Raw genomic sequence first — 23,017 nt, 5'->3', positions numbered from 1 at the left:
AACGAACTGATAAGATTCATAGTCATAGCCAGAGAATAACTGATACGTCCCTTAAGATTGAAATTGTTAGTGCATGTGTATATGAGTATAGCTAATTCCTGAGAAGCTAATTGAGATTAGGAGGTAATCTGACACTTGTATAATATCTAAGTTTTGTCCTATTGTTGATATGGCTGATTGTTATATAATTCTTGATAAAGATAGAGATGCACTAAAAATAGATATCGAAATTTAAGTTGAGGAAAGTATTACAAACTAGCTGAGAAATGTTGGGAAAATAACTTATGTTTTATTGATAAAGATTGATAGCTATATATATATCGTTGTTATATTGATGCAAATAGAAGTAGATATTGAGAATTAAGTCAAGGAAAGTAATATAAACTATTCGAATAACTAAAGAAAATTGTTGTAAGAGATATATAGGTAGACACATGAATTTTGAACTGAGATTAACATAGGATAGTTCCCCTGCTCTTCTCTTTGTATTGTATATTTCTTTAATTAGTGATCATTAAATATGCTTATTGAATTTTCTAAAAGAGTGTCGCCTGATCTTATTTATTGCAATGCATTGATCTAAAATAATTCGAGACTATAAGCGGGAAATCATTAGAGTAAAAAGATAGGGTAAAGAGACCACAATTGTGAATGTTCTAAGAAATAATTAATATTGCATGATTGAGGTCTACCAGAGGTATCATATTTCACGTACCATATTGATGCAAGGTGGCACAGTCAAAAATCTATATAAATTTCCTATGCTCTCAGGTGCAAAGAATATAGAATCACCGAAGGTAGAATAGAAAGAAAATAGAGGTGGAGCGATATATATGTTTGAGTTAATAGAAAATAAGATAAAGTTAGGATAGATATAGAAAGAGGGCACTACATGTATGTATGTTACAAATATATAAAACCCAGAGAGAATACATAATAAGATAAAAATATTACAATGATGCAGTGATCAGGGAAAGGAATAAAATATAAGAACCCCAAAATATTACAATATTACAGTGCTCTTTCCCCATGTACTACGTTCTTGCTATTTTGCATGGCAAAATACTTTTTACCAACAAAAAGAAGGCACAGCCATGGGCTCACCGCTATCCTCCCCAATTGCTAACTTTTATATGGAAGCTTTTGAGCAATGTACTCTAGATTCCTCTAGTTTAAAACCCGAAGTCTGACTAAGATACATTGATATTTTTGTTATCTGGTCCCGTGGCCACCAGACATTAGGCACTTTCCTCAGCCACCTAAACAAACAACACAAACAATTCACAACTGAAATTGAAAGTCAGAACTCACTTCCTTTTCTAGATACACTGTCACACATCTTCCTTCCAGTCTTCCCCTCACTGTAAGCCTACACATACTGGCCAATATATACACAAACTCCTACCACCACCCAACACAAAAACTAGGCATTACACTAAAAAAACAGGGCTTTGAACATTTCCTGCAGTGAACAAGCACTTAAACATGAGTTAAAAGTTATCAATAATACCTTCCTGAAAAATGGTTACAGCCAAAATACTATCAACAAAATTCTTCACAAGACTCCACTTAAAACCAAAAATAAACTAGATTACAATAAAACTGTAGCCACACCATACATTAAAGGTATACCTGATAAAATAAAATAAACTTATTCAGTTCATCCAAGGATTCACTTCCTCCACTGTATTCGATGCACATGCACCTGTAATCTGCCCTATATAGGTGAAACAGGATGCACAATTCCTATCAGAAAAAAGGAACATAAATGGCATATTAAATTTAATAACTATGGTAAATCTGGCCTTTCTGATCATGCCCTGAATACTCTAATGTAGCTTGTCTTTGTACGTACATGTACATACACACACACTATGTATGCGTGTATGTGTGTGCACACACACATACATAGTGTGTCAGGGCCGTCGCCAGATTAGATCGAGTCCTGAGGCAAACAATTAAATATCGCCCCTGATAGATTATAAGACAAAAATATAAGAAAATCTCAAATTGCTATCTCGTTTTCATTACAAGAGAAACATGGTCCTATTGTGTATTTGGTGAGAGGGATGGCCTACTTTGGCATTAAAATCACCTATTACTATAGTCAAGTTTTGATTACTATTTATTTTTTTGTCTAGAGTGTGCTGCAGTGAGTCATAAAATGCTTCTATCTTTTCATTAGTGTGGGATGAGGTGGGAGCATATATTTGGATGTTCCAGATTTTAAGGTTGGAGTTTATTTTTAAGTGTAACTTCTATCATTCTTTCATCTGTATAATGAAAATTGTTGTCTTAATTAGAAATGGGGATATCGCACAATAAAATTGTTTTTAAGCTCTTCTAAATTTAAATTATAAGCTATGTCCACCTTGAATCAAGTGACCAATCAATCACTGTTGTTTGCAAATAATTTTTAATCAGTTTAAGCTTGAAAAAACTTCTTTCCGCACTTGCTAAGCTAACAGGAATTGTTAGCATAGTGACACCGCCTACCACAATATGGCTGAACGAGCACCCTTATTAAGCCACACCGTGAGGCAGGCTGCCTTTATGCTACACCCTGTCGACAGTACTGGTGTGTGTGTGTGTGTGTGTGTGCGCGCGCGCGCACGCGTGCGTGTACTCCAGATGATGGCCTTCATATGAAGGTTGAAATGTTCGAGAAATTAAAATAATTATTCCTAACACAGTTGTAGTCTCCATAATTTTATTAAAACGAAAACAGTTTACTCATTATGATACTGCATTAATACTTACCCCTTGTTCATCCAATCTGAGCAGTTGCTCTTCTGTTTGAGAACTTGAAATACCTAATTTCAAGCAAGATAACTGCAATTCTGGAGCCACATATTCTAAAACCTCTCGTGCATGAATACCTCTTGGAGGATTAGATCTTGCAAGGCTTGGAACAGCTTCTTCAAGAACTGTTCCCCTCATTACTGCCAACTACATATCAGAATAGAAAATGAGCAGTAGAGAAAGATAAGAAAAAGAAAGAAAAAAAAGTAAACAAACACACTGTCCAGAATGCATATTCAAAATAATAACATAACAGTTAAAAAGATGTGATTATTTCAGTGCAGCGATATAAATATCTAGCCTTTATAATGCAACATCCTAAGAATGATTGTGATAACAGAACATTTGCACTCAGAGAAGCATAATTAAAAGTTTGCCTACCTGGTTAGTAAATAAAAGGCTAAATAACTATTTTGTCCTTCTGTAAGAATCAGACATAAACAGGAGCTCTGTGAAGAGGTGAACAAATTCTCCAACTTCAGACTTATTTAATTGCAAAGTGTTTGCTGAAGATTCTGAACCTTCCAGTCAGGGTGTATAACTTAGTCTGACAGAAGTTTTATAGCACACAATCTTCTTTAAAAAAAAATTAAGGGAAATTTCTTGAAAATCATATCAGAGTCACATGACAATATAAACTCAAACACTTTACTTCAGGAGATACTACAATAAATTACAGGTGAAAACAACATTAAATAAACAAATATTTATACATTAAGTACAACTCACAACAGCAAACTTGAATAGTTTGTTATAGTGGACAATTGCTATAATAAATTTTCTTTATAACAGAATTGTGTCTGAGGAACTTCATTTGAGACATTTTACTAGTCTGTTATAATGATGTGTGCTACAGTGAGTCAATGTATCTTCTATTTTTATATAGAGAGCAGGTAACTTCATGTCAAGTCCCATAATATAAGTGTTCATAATGTGAAAGTCACTCCCTAGAATTTTTTGCAACTTTAACTGAAGTCTCATCAGCAAGATTTAGACTTGTGAAGATAACGAGGACCACCTTAATGACAAAAATTATATATTTTTATATACAAGAAAGAAATAATGCATTCATATAACTAGGGATAAAGAAATGCAATTTAAATCCATTAGCCACAACAACATTTTACTTGCCCAAGCTATTGGTCTACTTTATATATTTGCTGTTATAGGTGATGTTTTAAAAAACTAAATGCTATGACAAAACAAGGTAATACACTCTTTACTTCTCACTACACATTACAAACAATTATAGAGAAATATGCTTTCCTTTAATGGGTTTAAAATGAATGCAACAAGACAACTCCATCTGTGCCTTGTTTTCATTTATTGTTCATAATGAAGGATGAATTCATATAAATTATCTATTAACATAATTTAATAGGAAAGACGAATAAAATTCACAAAAACAAGAAAGTAGGTAGCACTCACTGTAAAGCCACACTTTTTACAATGCACTCACAAATGAATCTTTGCAGATAATTGTACAGTGGTGCCTCGTGGTTCGTATTTAATTCATTCCAGAAACCTGTTCGAACTATGAATCGTTCCAAGTCCAAATCAAAATTTTACATAAGAAATAATGGAAAGCGAAATAATCCGTTCCCATATCCAAAAAATTTCAATAATTTTTTTTATTTTATCTAATTTAGGTCTTTAATGTTAATAACTTAGAAAAAATTAAACAAAATAATCTTATATTTATTTTATTAATTTTAATTATTACAATATAAAAATAACAATGAAGAATATTTTTTTAATATAAAAATCACAAAGACGAAAATAATGCTCCTGTTGTTAAGGGGTCTTCTTTCTGCTTCTTAGATGGAGTTGAGAATGCTGATTCACATTCTCTTTTTTCTGCAGAGCAGAATCTATCTAATGTTGTTTAGCGTTGACGATTTTTTTAAATTGTCAGTGCTAAACAACATTAGATAGATTTAATATTTTTAAAATAACCCATCATGTTGTCATCGAATAAGTTGATATTCCTGGTCACTACTGTCTTATTAGGGTGCCATTTTTCCACAATAGCTTGTGTTCTAACCCAAAAAGAGAACAATTCTTGAAGGTCAGCATGGAAATGCATCCTTCTCTTCCATAAAAATTTCTTTCTCCACTTCTTTTTGTTGATCATGAAGATGTTGAAGTTCTTCTGTGCTGAGTTCGGTTTTATGATCATCTATTAACTCCTCTACATCCTCATCACTCACCTCTAATCCCATAGCTTTACCCAAAGACACAATTTCATTTACAACAGACTCTTCTTCACAGCGTACTACTTCACTGACTGAAATACAATCTGGCCAGAGTTTTTTCCAAGCAGAAATCATTGTTTTAATAGAAGCATCTTTCCATGCCTTATCGACGATCCTTAAGCAATGAAGAATGTTGTAATGCTCTTTACAAAATTCTTTAAGAGTCAGTACTGTGGCATTGATGACTTATTTTTCACGGTATTAACAACCCCTTTTATCACAAAGATGTTTTATTAACGCTTATATTTCGCTGATTTTCAACTCAGCATCATCAGAGCACAACACACTTGTATACTGTGACTTGTACACTTGTATGATGATGCTGAGTTGAAAATCAGCGAAATATAAGCATTAATAAAACATCTTTGTGATAAAAGTGTGTGTGTGGTGTTGTTAATACCATGAAAAATAAGTCATGAATAACCATCAACTCCTAAGTTTATCTGTTAGACTGTGGCATTGGTTATTTCAAGTTTGAAATCACTTGCTAGTCCATGGGTTGTATGATAGAAGTGGTATTGGGCGGCAAAAACTTTATCTTGATGAAACTGAAATCACCAAATCCTCCTCTAAATTTGGGGGATAAGCAAGAGCATTGTCCATCACTAGAAGAGCTTTTAACGGTAGATTTTTTTCAGTAAGATGAGCTTTTACAGTGGGAGCAAATTCTTGATAAATCCACTCAGTGAAAAACTCTCTTGTAACCCATGCTTTCATGTTGGCCCTCCACATAACGCCGAATTTGCTCTTCATGACATTGTTCTTTTTAAAAACGTGTGGATTTTCAGAATGGTAAACTAGCAAAGGCTTTACTAGCATTACCACAAAGCAGCAAAGTAATTTTATTTTTGATAGGTTTATATCCCGGTGCCGTTTTTTCTTGTTTTGCGATATAGATCCTTTTGGGCATTTTTTTCCAAAAAAAGACCTGTTTCATCGCAATTAAAAACCTGTTGAGATACAAATCCCTCACTATCTACATACTCCTTAAAGGTTTTTACAAATTTGTCTGCTTCTTCTACATCGGCACTTGCAGCCTCTCCGTGCATGACAACACTATGGATCCCAAGTCATTTTTTGAATTTATGGAACCCCTTTAAACTCCCCATTTTCAGTACTGGTCTCAGGTGTGCATTTCTTAAGTTCACTATGCAGGTGTTTGGCTTTCTCACAAATAATTCACTCAGTAATAATGTCACCACGTAATCGCTTCTCGTTTATCCACACTAAAAGGAGTTTTTCCAACTCTTCAATAACATGTGATCTCTTGGAGGTCAACGATGTCACACCTTTAGCCACATTTGCTGCTTTTATTGCTTCCTTATTCTTAAAAATGCTACCAGATGAGTCTTTGACTCCATGAGGTCTTGGGGCAATAATAATAATAATTATCATTGAATTTGATATTTTAAACACCGTCACCAGATCCGTCAAACATGTACTGCTTTTGTGTTTCATGAAATTTCTTTTTTCATCTCAATTGTCGACACTACAACTTTTCTTTTAGGTTTTATTCTTTCTACATTCTTAGATGCCATGGGCAATAAAAAAAATGCCAAAAATAGTTAAAAATTCTCTACACAAACGTATCGTGCAATGACTAGGCTGTGTAAAGTAAGGGACAATGCACAGCGGAATGAGACAGACACACACACTGCGCAGACATGGGAAAGTGAGTGAGGGAAATTAGTGGGGGAGAAGCATACCCAATGGCATGCCAAAACTGTCTAATGCTATATGACTCTGAGTTCCTGGACTATAGTTCGAACTGTGAATCAAATTTCTTGCATTCTCAACCGTTTAAAATCTGGAACGTTCGAAGTACAAGGCACCACTGTAATTTTAAATAACACCATTAAAAAGCATTTTCAAAGTATTTAATTATACTAAGCTAATTCACATTGTGAGCTATAAAAATAAGCTTTGGACAATACTACATTACAATTGCACACCTACCTAAGGGGTAAAGGTGTATGAAGAATAAGATGTATAGATGCATTACATTATTTATTTAGATTGTACCAATATTAATTTTTTTTTATTTTTTTTTTTTTAAATAAGTTGTCTATATTACATATCATGCTTACGGTATATACATAATGATAATACTGAACTAAATGAATGCGCTGATTTAATTATAAAATTTATTTATTAGAAATGATAACTGTAATTTAATTTAAATGTATTCAATGCTATGAAAAACTTACTTGTTTTCTAGCACATTTCAAACATGTGAAATTTATTGTTTTCAAGTAAAGCATGACTATAACACCTAATGGCATCTCATTTTCCATTGCTTCATGCTTGAAATGAAATCCAGAAGTGTGACTCATAGTAAAGCATGCATAGAGTGAAAAGAACACTATAATACTGCTATGTGAGAAATGAGATTTTTTAAACTTGATAGCCAATATTTATGAAGGTTTTCATATAGAAAGAAAAACATTTAAAAGTTATCAATTTTTATGTTATGAGAATGACAACAAGACAACTGTTGGGGGAAGATGTGGCAGGTTAAGTTTTTATTGACTTTTTTTTTTCGTAATCTTCCATACAGAAAGAAAAATAAAGTTTTGATTTTTACCAGAGAAAAAAGGACAGTAGAAAGTGAAGATGACTGGTTTACATTATGACTTTTAGAGAAAACCAGCAACTAAAATTGTTGGTTTTCAGATTCAGAAGTCTTATTCATATAAATAAAACTTCTTTCATAAACTTGTTGGCAGCTGCCCATGAACAAATACCCTGATAATAAATGAGATGTTTTAAAAATAATAATAATTGTAAATTATACAAAGAAAATAATATTTTTTATGCATTTGGAATGAAGCTGAAAATTCACTCACCACTTACCTCTGATAACTTGCCTAAGTTATCAGAGGTATCCACTTGTGGTGAGTGGATTCCTGGAGCCCTGCATATAACTATAATCAGAATTTGAGTTGATTGTGATCTGGATGAAAACAAGAACATTCGTTTTTCATCCCAATGGTATGTGTGGTTGCAGATAAAGCTGAAAATCAAGCTTTAGTTAAGGATACAAAATGTAATTTGGAAATGAATGTGAACTTTAGTTTGGAATTTCAACTGCTTAGAGCAGGGGAGTGAATGGCAATTTTATGGCAATTTATTTTGCACTTTTTATAAGGAGAGTGATGATTAAATATCAAGATAGATAGCAATCAAAGGTTTCTGAAGTCTAAACTACCTTCAAAGTAAAGACAAACATGCAATATGTTTGTAATAAATCACTTCGGTACCTATTTTGAATATATAGTTAAAGATATGCCTGGCCTGGTTGGATGAGTGGTCAGCGTATCGGCTCTCCAGCCAAAAGGCTGTGGGTTTGAATCCCACCCCTGGGCATGGATGTTTGCGATTGTCTGTGAAAATACCAGTGGTGATGATGGGCGGAAGACTACGTTGGTGTAGATGATGATGATTGTTGCAGTTCGTTGTGGTTGTTGAATTGAGTGGTGGAGACAAAGAGTTGTAGAATAGTTGCCCTCCCTCGATGAGTCTTTGGACTCCCTAGAGGTGTTATGTAATAATAATAATAATAATAATATAGAATAACAAAATCAAATATGCAGACTAAGGACAAATAAAAAAAATTATTTTACTGATTTAATTATTTCAGCAAAAGAGAAATCTTAATTTTTTGGATGCTGAGGAGGCAATGATTGTAATGCATTTATGCCAGGAGAGTCTTGATGTCAAGGTAATCTCAAAGAGAGAAATTTCATTTGACTAGAGATTCGGATGTTGTCGAAGGTAAGACTGGGAGAACTGGGGTGGGAGGAGGGAAATAAGACAGAACTGTGTTTTTCAGGAACTGAAATTTACAAGGCTGAGCCCCATCGGAGATGGTTTGATTAGGTGTGAGGTGTTGGTGCTCCATGAGTTGTGGTGGTTTGTTTGGTGCAAGGTGATGTCGTTGGCAAAACAGTGCATTGGATCGATAATACGGATATATATGGAAAAAAAGAGGGTGGATGAGATGATAAAACATTGTGAGGAACCCAGCATTAGTTACATAATTAGAAGACAGGAAACCATCCACCATCACACATAATATATCTAATGAAAAAAACTGGTACTCGAGTTGCAGAAATTACAGGCAGACCTAATGATGTGAGCTTATTTAATACGCCTTTTGACAGATCCTGTCGAAAGTGCTGAAGATATCAAGTGCAACCACTTGGAATTCAAACTTTTCCATGGTACTTAGCCAGACATGGGTGACATAGGTTAGCAGAATCCCTGTTGAATGGCATTGGCAGACTCCACACTGGCAGTCATTTATTAGTTTAGTACTACCAAGGTAGCATAAGAGATGGGTGTTGATGGTTTCCATTACTTGGAGAGAATTGAGGTGAAAGAGATTTCCATAGGTGTAAGGTAGATGCCAGTGGAGTAAGAGAGCATAAAGAACAACACAGAATAGGAGTCAACTCTGAAGCACAAATATTCAGGACAACTGGATAGAGGGGACTTTTGGCAACTAATTTGTACAGGATTTTTCTGATCACTTTCTGATGAAAGGTAATGGAGGCATTGAGTGGTTTTTTTTTTTTTTTTTAATTTGGGCCCATACACGAGAGGTTGGTTGATCAACCTATAGTACATTAGTAGGCTGGGAAAGGAGAAAATCCTTGAGAAATACATAGGGGGGAAATGGTTCCACAGTATAGCAGTAGCAGGGATGAAGGAGGAGGAAAAGAAACTTGTTCTGTGGGTTTCAAGGTGTACTGTGAAAGGATGTTGGGCTGCAGCTGCACGTGTTCCAATGGACTCAGTACTGAGTGGGAGAATTATTGATGCTATTTCAGATGAACATTTAACATGGAAATATTTATAGAATACACAAATTGCAAAGACCAAATGTCTATGTGAAAGTGAGGACAGTGAGTTGGTAAGAGATGGATCATTTATCAACCTCTGTATTGAATCAAGCATTTTGAGGGAACTTTTAGGAGCCCCAATCCAAATGTGAGAGCAGTAAGTATTCAGTTGTGGGGGGGGGGGGAGACATTTACGAAAATTATTTATGCAGGCATTTGAGGAAAAGTATGACAGCAAGAGATTGACTTTTTCTATGGGTGATGATGCAATAGATCTATCCAGGTTCAATTGCAGTTGGAGCAGTGTTGGGCAAAAGTGGTGGTCAAATGACTTGGCAAAAGATCAAAATGCATGGCTGTCATTTGAGTATGATGCAAGTTTGCTGCTTTTGGCTCTTAGGGAAATCAGTTTCTGATGCACAGATGATTTTCTAGCAGGTGTTTCTGGCTCTTATGAAACCAGTGAGAGAAGCTGCAGTTCATGATAATAGCCAGTTACAGCATGCTTAGTTCTTCATTTGTACAGCCTTGGAACATTTTTTGAAGAACCTAGGCATAGTTAAAGGATGGGAATTTAGATTTAGCACACAGAATGAGGAATATGTGCATCTATTCCAAAGAGGATTACTTCAGTGATGTGCTCAGTGCATATGCTTAGGTCAATAAGGCTGAAGGCAATAATTCAACAAAGGGTATGAGGCACAGAAATCTTGGAGATCATCCCACTTGGCATTCTTATAATGCTAGACAACTCTTGGTTGGGAATGATTGTGTGGGTGTTGCTCAGTGGGGAAGAAATAAGCACAAGGTTGTCTGGGGTTATCTGGTGCTCTGGTGGGCATGTGAACAATTTGCATAAGGTTGTTAGTAATAGCAAATGTCTCAGCATCTCTAACTGCCAGGTCTGTGTTGCAGATATTAAAATAGCTGAGGAAGATAATCTTGATGCTTAGGAAAGTTGTACTGAAGGACATCAACTTTCAAGGAGAGGAGGTCAAAGAGTTAAAAATGGTTGATGACACCAGGATAACAATACAGTATTTGGCAGAGGAAGCAGAGATTTTTTGGCCAAAGAAGATCATAGTCAGGAGATACTGAGTTGAATGCTCTCCAGCATGGTATGTCAGAGCAAATGTATGCACAAAGTCATTCTTGAGTAGAAAGGAGTCGAAGAATGTGTATTTGGGGAAGATGAGATGGGTAATGCTTGGGGGAGGCCGAGATTTGGATTTCTGTCAGAAAAAGCAGATGGAATTTTGCTGACTGGAGGTGGAATAAGACTGTTGAGGATGGAGCTGAGACCACATATATTTGTGAAGTGGAGCTGGAAGCCTCTGAAGGGTTTGTTATTGACCAAGTAGGTCATACATGTTCCATGTGCAGTACTCGAACATTGGTTTTCAAGTTCACTTAAAAGCGCTTAATTTCTGCACTAGTAATCTTCTTTAGTAGTTGATGTTCCACGTTTTGTCACTATTTTGTGGTATATCTTCCAGTTGTCAGACTTGTCATCCTTGTTCATGCTGGCTGAAGGTAAGGTCAAGCTAAGCTTATACACCTGACTGGGGAGAAGTAATTTGAGGTTGTTCACAGTCACCATTAGTTATTAGTTTTGATGCACCAATGTGTTACAGGTTACTTTCACCAGTCGCAGGAAAGTCCTTTCTTTTGTTCATAGGTCTGAAGCAGTGGCATCTATAAATTTTCTGCAATCGAAACTGGATTTTTCCATTAGTTTGGAAATGTCTTCCATCAGCGTATTATATATTTTAAATGTGAAAGTTGAGTATAATGGCATTATAATTTTTCTTTTCAGCCTTGATCAAGTCATGTACTGGCAATGTGACAAGGCTATGAAGCTCTGGCATTGGTGGTAAGTGATTTAATGTCAAAGCACTGATCATGGATCTGTTCTAACTTGGCTTCAATTGATTTGATTTTGTTTTGTTGATAGCTGCGAGGTGCAGCTCCAACACCATTTTTCAATACGTTTTTCGAAGTAAAAAAAAAAAAAGTTCCAGGAACTTTTTTTAATGAAGGGAGGCACAGCAGAAAGAATGGTTCAAATTCACTACAAGTTTATAATGCCAATGCATCAATTTTTATGCGGCGAGCATGTGACGATTGGCAACAGAAAGCATAGCATGACTTTTTTTTTTCAGTGATGTCTTGTCTACAGCTGTGACACTTGACAGCATTGTTGGATTTATCAGTGCTGATCAGCTGTAAGTTGCATATGCCCAGAACACTCTGTCATCACTGGGCTTTGTTACTGCATATTTGTTTTTGCAGTATGTATGAACAGGAGTTTGCATGCCGTCAATATTATATGAATAAAGAAAAACTGCTAGGAATGTTGTTTCGGTATTATGCCACAATTAAAGAATCAGAATAAGAAACTACTTTTATTGATGTCTCAAATAGTTTTGTGAAAATCTTTCGTTTCACATTATTACTGATTTTTTAATCGTGGAATAATACCAAAAAAAAAAAAAAATTCCTAGCATGTCCTCTCTTCACAGAAGCTTATATAGTGATAAAAAGTTATAGGATACTTAAAAGGTACTTATGAGTTTCTCAGTAATATTAATCCTTTTAAGAATTGCTGGAGTAGTTTCACTAGGTGAAATTTATGAAAGAAATCACTTTTAAAACAATAAAAACAATGAGCAAACATTTAGGTCAATTTATTCCAATGCACCATCACGTACTGTGGATTATTATTGTTAATTTTAAGTCAAGGAAGATGAAGCCTAACTGAATAAAGTGAATCCAGCATGAGAATCAAAGATTATTATTTAGAATTAATGCTAGGCAACTGAACCCATAAAGTGAATATAGTATGTCTGGTCACAGCATATTCACTGACCAGTCTGTTTTTCTCCAAGAAGAAAGCCTTATTCTGGTGAGGGAAAAACTATCATTTCTGTCTGAGATTAGCTCCTTTCCTTTCTTTGTCATAATTCAAATCCATGTCTTTCCAATCAGAGAACATGTGACAACATTCTCCCTCATAACAGAAGAATCCGACTAAAAGCATGTAATATCATGAAGTGGGTAAAAAGAGGAGATTATAAATTATACAGATGCATATTCACTACCAACTGACTTACTCCTCCAAAGTGCAGTCAATAGTGAAGATGTTTGAAAAACTTCCAATCTTTCCTTGTCATAATTCAAACCCATGTCTTTCCAATCAGAGAACGTGTGACAACATTCTCCTTATGAACTGGAGGCCTCGTATAGAAGTGGGAGAGTTATCCTTCTTGAAACTTCAGTTTTTTCATCCAAAACAGAAAACAAGTCACAGAGCTACAGCTGGGACAGAAAAGATTAACAATGTATGGCATTAATCAATATTATACAAAACAACATCATCTGGATGTGACAGGATGAGTTTAACATGTTAAGATGATAAAATGTGACAATGTGATGAGATGTTAAGATGAAACGTCGAGATATTAAAAGTTATTTATAACACGGTTGTAAAGTCCATAATTTCTAAAACAAATGCTGATCACCGTGTAACACTAAAAGAAAGGAAGATAAAATGTGGTGAGATGAATTTTTAAAAAATTAGGTTTTAGTATTCAGAATGGCACTGAATATACCTATAATCATTCCTCCATCACAATTACCAACAACTGCTGATTCACTGACAATGAATCAGCAGTTGTTGATTCACTGACAATACGCAGATGCCAAAACAATGTTACAATAAGATCAAAATCTTTATGTCTGATATCATAAAGATTCTTTAAAGATATAGCAATGAATGCTATGCAAATTACTTTTCCTCTTCTGAAAATGTTATCAGCCTTCTCTTCCCTCACAGACCATCCTCATCTGCATTTCCTTTCCCTGCCTCATTCTTTGTCTTTCTCTGGGTGGTTGATTGATTTATGGTTTATTAGTGCAAGGACAGCAAAAGTCATACTGCACTAAACCAAAGCTTATGGCTGTACTCAAATTACTAATAAATAATAATAAAAGAGAGAAATTAGTAAATACATATTATGTACATAAAGCAAATTTAAAAATAAAGTTAAGCAATACAGTATCTATGCATAAATAGAATTGATACTCAGATGTGGTTATATATATTCTTTGTAAAAATTTCAAAGCTTCTTGCCATTTGTCCATATTTGTTAAGATCTGCTGAGTGTACATGTACCAGCTAGATTAGTAAAAGTTTCATTTCTTTCTGAATGAAGTGATGGATCTCCACTAGAATGTGGCAGAAACGTGTTGCACGGCACTGTTGTGCTGTTTGCCTATGCACAGCATAACAAGAACTTCCTCTCTTGTTTCTATGTTGACCAGGGGAGTGTGCATAGTGCAGTATCAACTTCTTAACTGCTTCTGTCGACTACATGATTACTGACTTAAGTAATTCTGTTGTTTTCTTTTTAACATGTTTGCACCAGGCACATGCATAAACCGCCGGCAGGAAGTAGCTTTCTTATGTAAAAGTTACGTTCGCATTTTCACAAAACATACAAGGCATGTTAATTGCAACTTTTTCGGTAGAATTTTATTTGTAAATTAGCATCTGTGAAAAGTCATGATGATATCGAATATCTCAAATGTAATTCGAATTGATTTCAAGTTATATATAAAAAACTTTTTTTTTCTTACTATTTTGTATATTATAATATTATAATAAATGCTATCAACTTATTCCGTTGTTCTGCATTATAAAATTTAGTTAAATATTCATGAACCGACAAAGTTAACACACACACGTACATATTCATTCTCATATGCATCTTTCTGGTTTACATAAATTGAATGCTTTGTGCACCCAGTGAGTTCATTAATTATAAACAGCTGTTATACATATTTTCTGGAATTATTTATATGGTCTGCAAGTGGTTTGAAAATTTGAAACAAGATGTTAGGACAAATATGTTTAGTTAACTAGTATGTTTAATACTACAATAAATTTGATTTTGCTTGTATTGCAGCATAGTGTGTCTATGGGAGAGGAGTGTTCTTCATCATGAAGTATTCATTCTAGTTGTCTCTAATGACATTAATTGTTGCCAAATTAATGGCATTAATTAATTTGCATTAAATTCAGTCTTAAGAAATGAGAGATGTAGTAAAATTTTATCCATTCATGGGTATTATTTTTCAGGAAATAGCAACATATACTAAAAAAAATATTAATTAATGCTTTCCTATATTTTGGCAGTGCTACATTGCCATCATCAGGGATCAAAAACAATGACTTGTATGCAGGCATTACAACACTAGACATATAAGGCTGCAATAGCTACAATCAAAGCAAAGCTGGGCCTCGAGTCCTAAATGGCACCCCCCCTCACCCTAGTGGGCTTAGAGATTGAGTGGTTTGGCTGAAAATCTGAGGACCAGTGGTTACAGTATTACCATTTTCTTCTTACCAATTGATTCCCAATTATATTCCTATCAACAAAATTTCTTCCTTATTGCCTTCTACAAAAGATAAACTGTCATCTCTGTCTTTGGCTGGCGTTTACCAAATTCCTTGTGAATGCGATGTTTCTTATTTTGGACAAACTGGCTGTTCTGTGGAAAAAAGAATTAAAGAACATCAATATTATATTGATTACAACAAACCTCAGAAGTCTGGTCTAGCACAATACAGTATTAGTACTACCCATAATATCCAGTGGGATAAAGCTATTCTCCTTCATAGATGCAGGTTCAAATATGAACGCCTCTTTAAAGAAAGTTGTGAAGATTTTGTACACCGACCAAATTTAAATCGAAATGATTGCCACGCTCTCTCAAAGATCTGGGAGACTTTTATTTTATGTAATCATTAAAAAACTAATTATCTTAAATATTAATTATTTATTAATTTCTTTCATTTCCTAGCTCGCGACAACATTGTATTTTAATAGGTGATCCACCGAATGTTCGTTGCTTGTATTCTATTCCTATCTGTTTGTAACACTGAAGATGTACTATTAGTTAGTACGAAATATGTACCTTATTTATTAATTAAAGTTATTACTGTGGACTTACGTGTTGTTTTTAATAATTATACTATGCCACAGGTCCCTCTAAAAATAATAACAATGTTTATAATAATAATCATGTTAAGTGAAAAGATACCTTTATATAATTTATAAACAGCAATAAATCCAATGTGAATAAGTGTTTTCTCTCATCCTTGTCTATCCACAGTACCAACATACTATAACCTTTCATGTATAAAATTACAAAAAAAAAAAAAAAAAAAATGCAGAATCGTCAGGGCCGTCGCCAGATTAGATCGCACCCTCAGACAAAAAATTAAATATCGTCCCTGATGGATTATAAGATAAAAATATAAGAAAATCTCCAATTGTTATTTTCTTTTTATTACAAAAGAAACATTAATGCAAAACTATTACATAATAATATTGATTAAATGTTTGCTCTACGGGTATATCACGCAATAAATGTTTAAATACTGTTTAAAGCTCTTCTAAATTTAAATTATAAACTATGTCCACCTCTATCGATATAGTTGCTAGACCATCCAATCTTTCTTAAGTCATTGCTGTTCACAAATAATTTTTAATCAGTTTAAGCTTGGAAAAACTTCTTTCTACACTTGCTACACTAATAATTCCTGTCAGCTGAACAAGCGCCCTTATTAAGCTGCGCTGTGAGGTAGGCTGCCTCTATGCTACACCTTGTTGACAGTACTGACAATCATATATCTTTATATGACAGCGATTTTATATCTAATTTACTCAAACTTTTTAATGCTGAAACTGTTAAGTCTAAATTTAATCTGGATATGAAAAATATGACATTCATATCAGAATTAATGATGCCATCAAGGATGTAATGCTATTTTATCAAACAACGCAAAAGTCATTACAAATAAATAAATATTTATATTATTTTAAGTACATTTTAAAGTGCAATTAATAAAAGTGCATGCAATTAATAAAAGTGCTGCAATAATTTCTATAGCTCACCTCACTGGTACGGACAATAAGTCTATACTGGTATTGAGATAAACTGAATGAATTGCCACTAGAATTAGAAACATTGCTATTGTTTCCATATCCATACTGATCTGCTTTTTCTCTCTTAATACTAATTGCTACTGGTCCTAGGTTCTCATCTACACCAAACCAATTCTGATGTTCTACAAATAAATAGTAACATATTTACATAAATAAAAATAATAATATATACATTTTGTTTTAAACAAGTATTATTAATCACCTGTGATGCTTTCATTAATAATTCCAGCACAAGTAAATAAACTTTTTTTTTCCTAATGCAGGCCTATATAAGGATTATAATGGCAATCGATAAAGCAAAAAATATTTTTTGCATTTTGCAAAAGATACGACACAGTTTTATCATACATGATTGTTTTCATAGTTACATATGAAATATTTAGTATGTATTCATGTAGCGGTGTTTTTTTTTTCTCAAACTAAAACACTAGAATACATTAAAAAAAAATAATTGTGTTTCTAGCACAGGCTTTTTCTTATTTCTGGCATTTTTAAATATCAGTCATAGATATTGAACCCTTTGGTCGGAAAGACCTGAGTTCAATTCCCATCCATGACACAAGGAACCTTTATCTGGTCTCTTTCAACTAAAGGTGAGTTAGCCAGTCTCAAAGGGAGATGGTTTTTTCACCTGGAAATTAAAGTTTTTCATCCCTCAGAACAGGCAAACTGGTTCATGAACACACATGGATCTACAGTCATAAAATACATATTTGAAATCCCTCACTGGAGGACTTTCAAGTTGAGGAAAATTGGGGATACCCCACATAACAACAACTACTGCTAACCATCGTGTTACAAAAAAAAATTAACAAAACATCATTGGGCAAGTGGTTAGCATATCCACTCTCTAACCAACACGCTGCAGATTCAAATCCCACCACAGGCATGGATCTATTGTGATTGTCTTTAAATGGGAGATTAATTTCATCATCCAGTGCGAGACCACGGCACCACTTACTGGAGGTCTGACGTGGCTTGAAACAGTTCCGTGTTTGGTCTGTAGAGGAGGGTTTCCGGAATAGGTAAAAAATGAATAAAAATGCAAATATATATATATATATATATATATATATACACACACACACACACACACACACACACACACACACACCAGAATACACCTTGTAACCTGGTATCATTCTGCTGTGGTATATAGATAATGGACTTCATTCAAAACCATCTTTCCAGTATCGACCAAGAATATATCTTAACAGCTGTAGACTTCAACTGCACTCTTAACCAAGAAAAAGACAGACTTCAATGTGCTGAACATCGTAGTGTATTAAAAAATAAACTTCAAATGATAATGAATTCACTAACATCTTTAGGTATCAACATCCAGATAAGAGGTCATACACAAGAAGGTCAGCAATTACAGCAACTAATAGGTCTCTCTACCAAGCATGACTGGACAGATACTACATTTCCAAACACACAGTTCTTGAAAGTTTATTTTTCACTTAGTTAGAGTATAATAAAATTAGTTTAATCCTTTATCCAAGTGTGAGCAAACAAGGACTGTTATGCATTAAGGGAAGGGCCACTACCCAGACTAGTTTCGCCCTTTATTGAGGTCTAAGTAGTGAGGTCTAACCTTTATTGAGGTCATAACAAGACCTCAATAAAGGTCGAAACTAGTCTGGGTAGTGGCCCTTCCCTTAATGCATAACATTAGACATATCTGCAAGGAGATGTATTTTGCATTATAGCAGATACTGAGATAGGAGCATTGGTAGCTTGCTCCACCTTTGCAACGAGTTTTGGTGTTGTACCACCTTAACCCAGTCCTGAAGATACTTTCAGGTGCAAACTTTGTTTGCTCACACTTGGATAAAGGATTAAACTAATTTTATTAAACACACAGTTCCTCTAGTTAGAAACATTTCACACATTCCTTCCTACATCGGATCATTGCTTCATCAAGCTGCAACATTCACTATGTTTGGAAGCATCCAGATCAGGAAGTGCTATTGGATCTTCAACAATACCCTTCTGAAAGATTCAGATTATGTAATAAACATTCAGGCTTTGCTATCTACCTTCACTGACTCGAAAGCAAATACAGAACCAATGAAAACATGGTGGTCCTACCTAAAATCACAAATAAAATCCTTTAAGCAGATTTAGTCACCAGAAAAATCAGAGGAACATTAGCATCTGAAAAGTCAAAGAACAACTCCAATATCTTCCAGAAGAAAGCCATGAATATCACTCAGCTCTCCAAGGACATTTAGAATTTTCCAAAAGGTGCCCTACTTAGATCGTGGTATACACACATAAATCTTTCAGATGCATGCACAAAATATTTTTTCTCTCTGGAAAAAAAAATACCAGGAAGCAAACTGCATCTCTGCAATTACACTATAAGATGGCAATATCACAGAGGATCCAAATAAAATCACTTCTGAAATCCTGCAATACTACAAGAATGCATACAGCTCTATAGGAACATCTCTTCACACCATTCACAAAATACTAAAAGAATCTCCACAACAGATCGAAACTACTTAGAAAACCAATCATTCTAGAGAACTCAAAACTGCATGCACATCCTTGCCAAAGAACAAATCTCTTGGCCTTGATGGACTCAGTTTTTCCAAGTCTTCTGGAATTAATTCAGACCACTGCTCCTTAAAACACTGGCAAGAAGCCTATTTCAATGGGCTCCCATAATCCATCACTACCTCAGTAGCATGACTGATACCAAAGAAGGAAGACCACACAGACATTCAAAACTGGAGTCCAATCTCACTAATCAATGCAGAGTGCAAAATCATTTCCAAAGTTATGGCAAACCGACTGAAGCCAATACTGCCTGAAGTTATTGGCCAATATCAAACTTATTCAGTTCCAGGAAGATCAATACATGATAACCTCCATCAAATAAGAGATCTCCTCCACATTGCAAAAAGCCAAAATGAAAACTTAACACTCGTCAGCCTTGATCTGGAGAAGGCTATTGACAGAGTAGAGAGCACAAGTACCTTTACGAAGTCCTAAAGGCAATTCAGCTATGGTTCTCTCATTATAGAAACAGTATAATTACTATACAGAGATGCACTCTTCTGTTTAAAAATCAATAACAGGCTCACCTGCACTATGCCATAATCTCGAGGGATCAAGCAAGGATGTCCTCTCTCTCTCTCTCTGGACAACTATACACATTAGCCATAGAACCTTTCTTAAAAAGAGTACACAACACCATGATCTCCAAATGAACCATCATAACAGAACCACATCTAAAAATAAGCCTATCAGCATATGCTGATGGCATCATCATAATAATACATAATGACAAAGAAATGACAGTAACCAATGAAGCACACAGATTATATGTACAAGCCTCAGGGACACTATAACATGGCAATATCATTAAACTCTGCAAAAACCAATGGCTTGTGGTCAGGCAGATGAAAGGCTACAACTGATTCTTCGATTGAATGTACCTGGTCAAATGTATTTAGGCAAACACCTTGACAACACCAAAATATATAATATGGTGAATTGGACAAAACTGCACAACAGCTTTAAACAGGCAACAGGAAAAGCATACATTCAACATCTTCACTTAGAGGAAGAGTTCTGATAATCAACCAGATGGCTACGAGTGTGCTATGGTATACCGTCAAAGTACTACACCTCCTGAAGCCTTTCTCCATCACATTCAAAAGGCAATTTCAGAATCATCTTTCAGAGAAAGATGATTCTGAAACTGCAGGGAGCCCACCTTTTATCTAGTATCATCTGAAGCCTCACTTCCAATTCTTCCTTCCAACTACAAGAAAATATACCACTTCCTCATGTCAGTGCCTCCAACCCTTTGCATATTCATCTGTATCCCTCTCAATCTACAAATCTGCACATGCCACCCAGTTTTCAGTGTGAACTTATACAAATCAAAGTGCACCAAACAGATTCCGACAGAGTCGAGGCTATGGCACAATATATACACATATATATCACACGTATCTGGAAAACAAAGCGATGATCACCTATGTACCGAATACTGCTTCTAGCACCTGTAACTATACACACACACACACACACAAGAAGCCAAGAAGACTACTGAAATTTAATCCATACAGAAGAGAATAGACACAACATGCAACTTCCTCTACACCAAGGCCATCATCTACAGCTTCTATCTCAAGCACACAAGAAATACTCAGAACCCATCAATCACTGAAATGGAACAAAATCTGATGTGGAACCTCTGCAGGAAATTACAAAGCAGGCTTTTGCTGGAATATGATTATCAACAAAGAAGCAAAAACTGTAGCAAAATTCAATGAGGAGTAGAATCCAACTGGTACCTTGTTCTGGATTGCTAGCGACAATACACCTCAACTGAAAGATAGCTAAGAGTAATAATGAACTGTAATATTGACTCTTTTACCAAAAAGACAAATCCTCTCTACTATTCATATATCATTTGCCTCCTTTCTATTGTATATCCAAAAAGAAAACCCTTTTTCTCTCCAATATATTCTTATAACATGTAAATAGTCCTTTTGTTGCCTATCTTCCAATGTATATTTTATGAAGTTAAATAGTAATAATAAACTCCCCCCCCCCCAACTGTATCTCATAGAAAATCTATTTCTTATGTCTGTTCTTGAAATGTTTACAAAGGTCCTATTCCATGAGGCTGAGATCCAAGTAGAAATCAGTTTAAAGCTGTCATATGCTAGTTTAGTGTTCTGATTGACTTCTCCTTATTCCATATAAATTAACCCTTATTCCCATCATATCAGCTCTGTTTTATTCTATTTACCATCTTTTTTAAAAACTGCACCTACACAGCTGAAATGTTTTACTTGTTCCATATATTCACCATTCAAAATGCAGATGATATTTTCTATGTTGTTGCTTATATACATGTTTCTTTATTGCTGATTTTCATACTAAATTGTTACAACAATTATTCAATCTAGTTAAAGAATAAGATATTTAGAAGCTAAAAGTTTAAAATAATAAAGAGTGTGAAATAATATTTAAAATATTTCTTCTATTTCTTACAAACACACAGCACTCTCATGTTATAAGTATTGAGACTGCTCACGTGCGAGGCATGTGTGTATATCCAACAGCTTATTATAACTGAAGATAATGATGTAAATGGTTTTATACAGTGGGGGGAGAGGATCTCCCCCCCCCTCCAATGTATAAAAAGTTCATCAAGGTTCAAAGAACTTTTGCAGTTAATTCTAAAATACAGTCTCGAGAACTCAGTTCCAAATATTGTAATACTACCGCGAATTTTCCTCACAATTGCTATAGGTGTTGCTAGTTGTGAGAGGAGTTTTTCTAAATAAAATGTATTAAGAATTACCTACATTACTATAAAATAGACTTCGCCAATGTCATCGGCAATTTTGCTAACAGAAAAGCAAGAAAAATAACATTCTAAAATATTGAAATTAAAGTTTTACTTCAAAAATAAACACATTGTTTTAATTTATTTCCCTATATGTTGTTTTGACTTTTTGTAGTATTTCTGGTGTGTATTGAGAGGGGTGGCAAACTCAGAGACCACCCTGGGAGGCAAAACTCTAGCTATGCCAGTGGTTTTATATCTCTTCAACATACTAACTCTGTTTCACCAAAGTTAGCCACATTTCACTCCTCTAACCAAACTCCGTTCCTTACTCGGTACAACAAAACTTAAACGTGACAGCTTAAAATATCCAGGCATTTACCATCTACGATGTAATGTACCTGCATGTGCTGTATTTTGGTCAGATGGAAAAATCCATTGAACTATGCATAGAGGAGCATGTGAGAGATATCATGTAATGCAGAACTAGAGTCACACTATTTAAATCACATTCTTAATTTTGCTAACACCGATGATGAAAATTCTATCACTCACACAGTGATTGGGAATAAATCAGGAAACAATTTAGATGCTATGATGAACATGAGAGAAGAATTATTGAATCAACAGAAATTGTCCTCAATCTGGTTCACTTAATACTAACCTAAGCTATAACCTCTCTGACATTAAAAGGGTAATTTCCCTTTTAATGTTATACACCCAATGAAGTCTTCTAAGATGAAACTAGTTGTGCATTCAAATAATATAGTTTTTCTATTTAGT

At 34.7% G+C, this 23,017-nt stretch overlaps 1 protein-coding gene across 4 annotated transcripts in view; it reads right to left on the bottom strand.

Moving 5' to 3' along the window:
- LOC150102608 (signal-induced proliferation-associated 1-like protein 2) overlaps positions 1-23,017 on the bottom strand; it is a 485,410-nt gene that overhangs the window by 340,093 nt on the left and 122,300 nt on the right. For all 4 annotated transcript variants that reach the window (XM_090398858.1, XM_090398862.1, XM_090398859.1 and 1 more), the window contains 2 exons: positions 16,864-17,036; positions 2,761-2,949 (listed from right to left, as the gene is read on the bottom strand). In XM_090398858.1, the coding sequence (XP_090254984.1) occupies positions 2,761-2,949; positions 16,864-17,036 (362 nt within the window). The remainder of the gene's footprint in view (positions 1-2,760; positions 2,950-16,863; positions 17,037-23,017) is intronic.

The sequence above is a fragment of the Typopeltis vanoorti genome, chromosome 10 (assembly GCF_054136105.1).
Source record: "Typopeltis vanoorti isolate ZY-2024b chromosome 10, IOZ_Tvanoo_1.0, whole genome shotgun sequence".
NCBI classification, from domain to species: domain Eukaryota; kingdom Metazoa; phylum Arthropoda; class Arachnida; order Uropygi; family Thelyphonidae; genus Typopeltis; species Typopeltis vanoorti.
The sequence above is the reverse complement of the archived record's forward strand: the minus strand, read 5'-3'. Positions and strand labels throughout refer to the sequence as shown.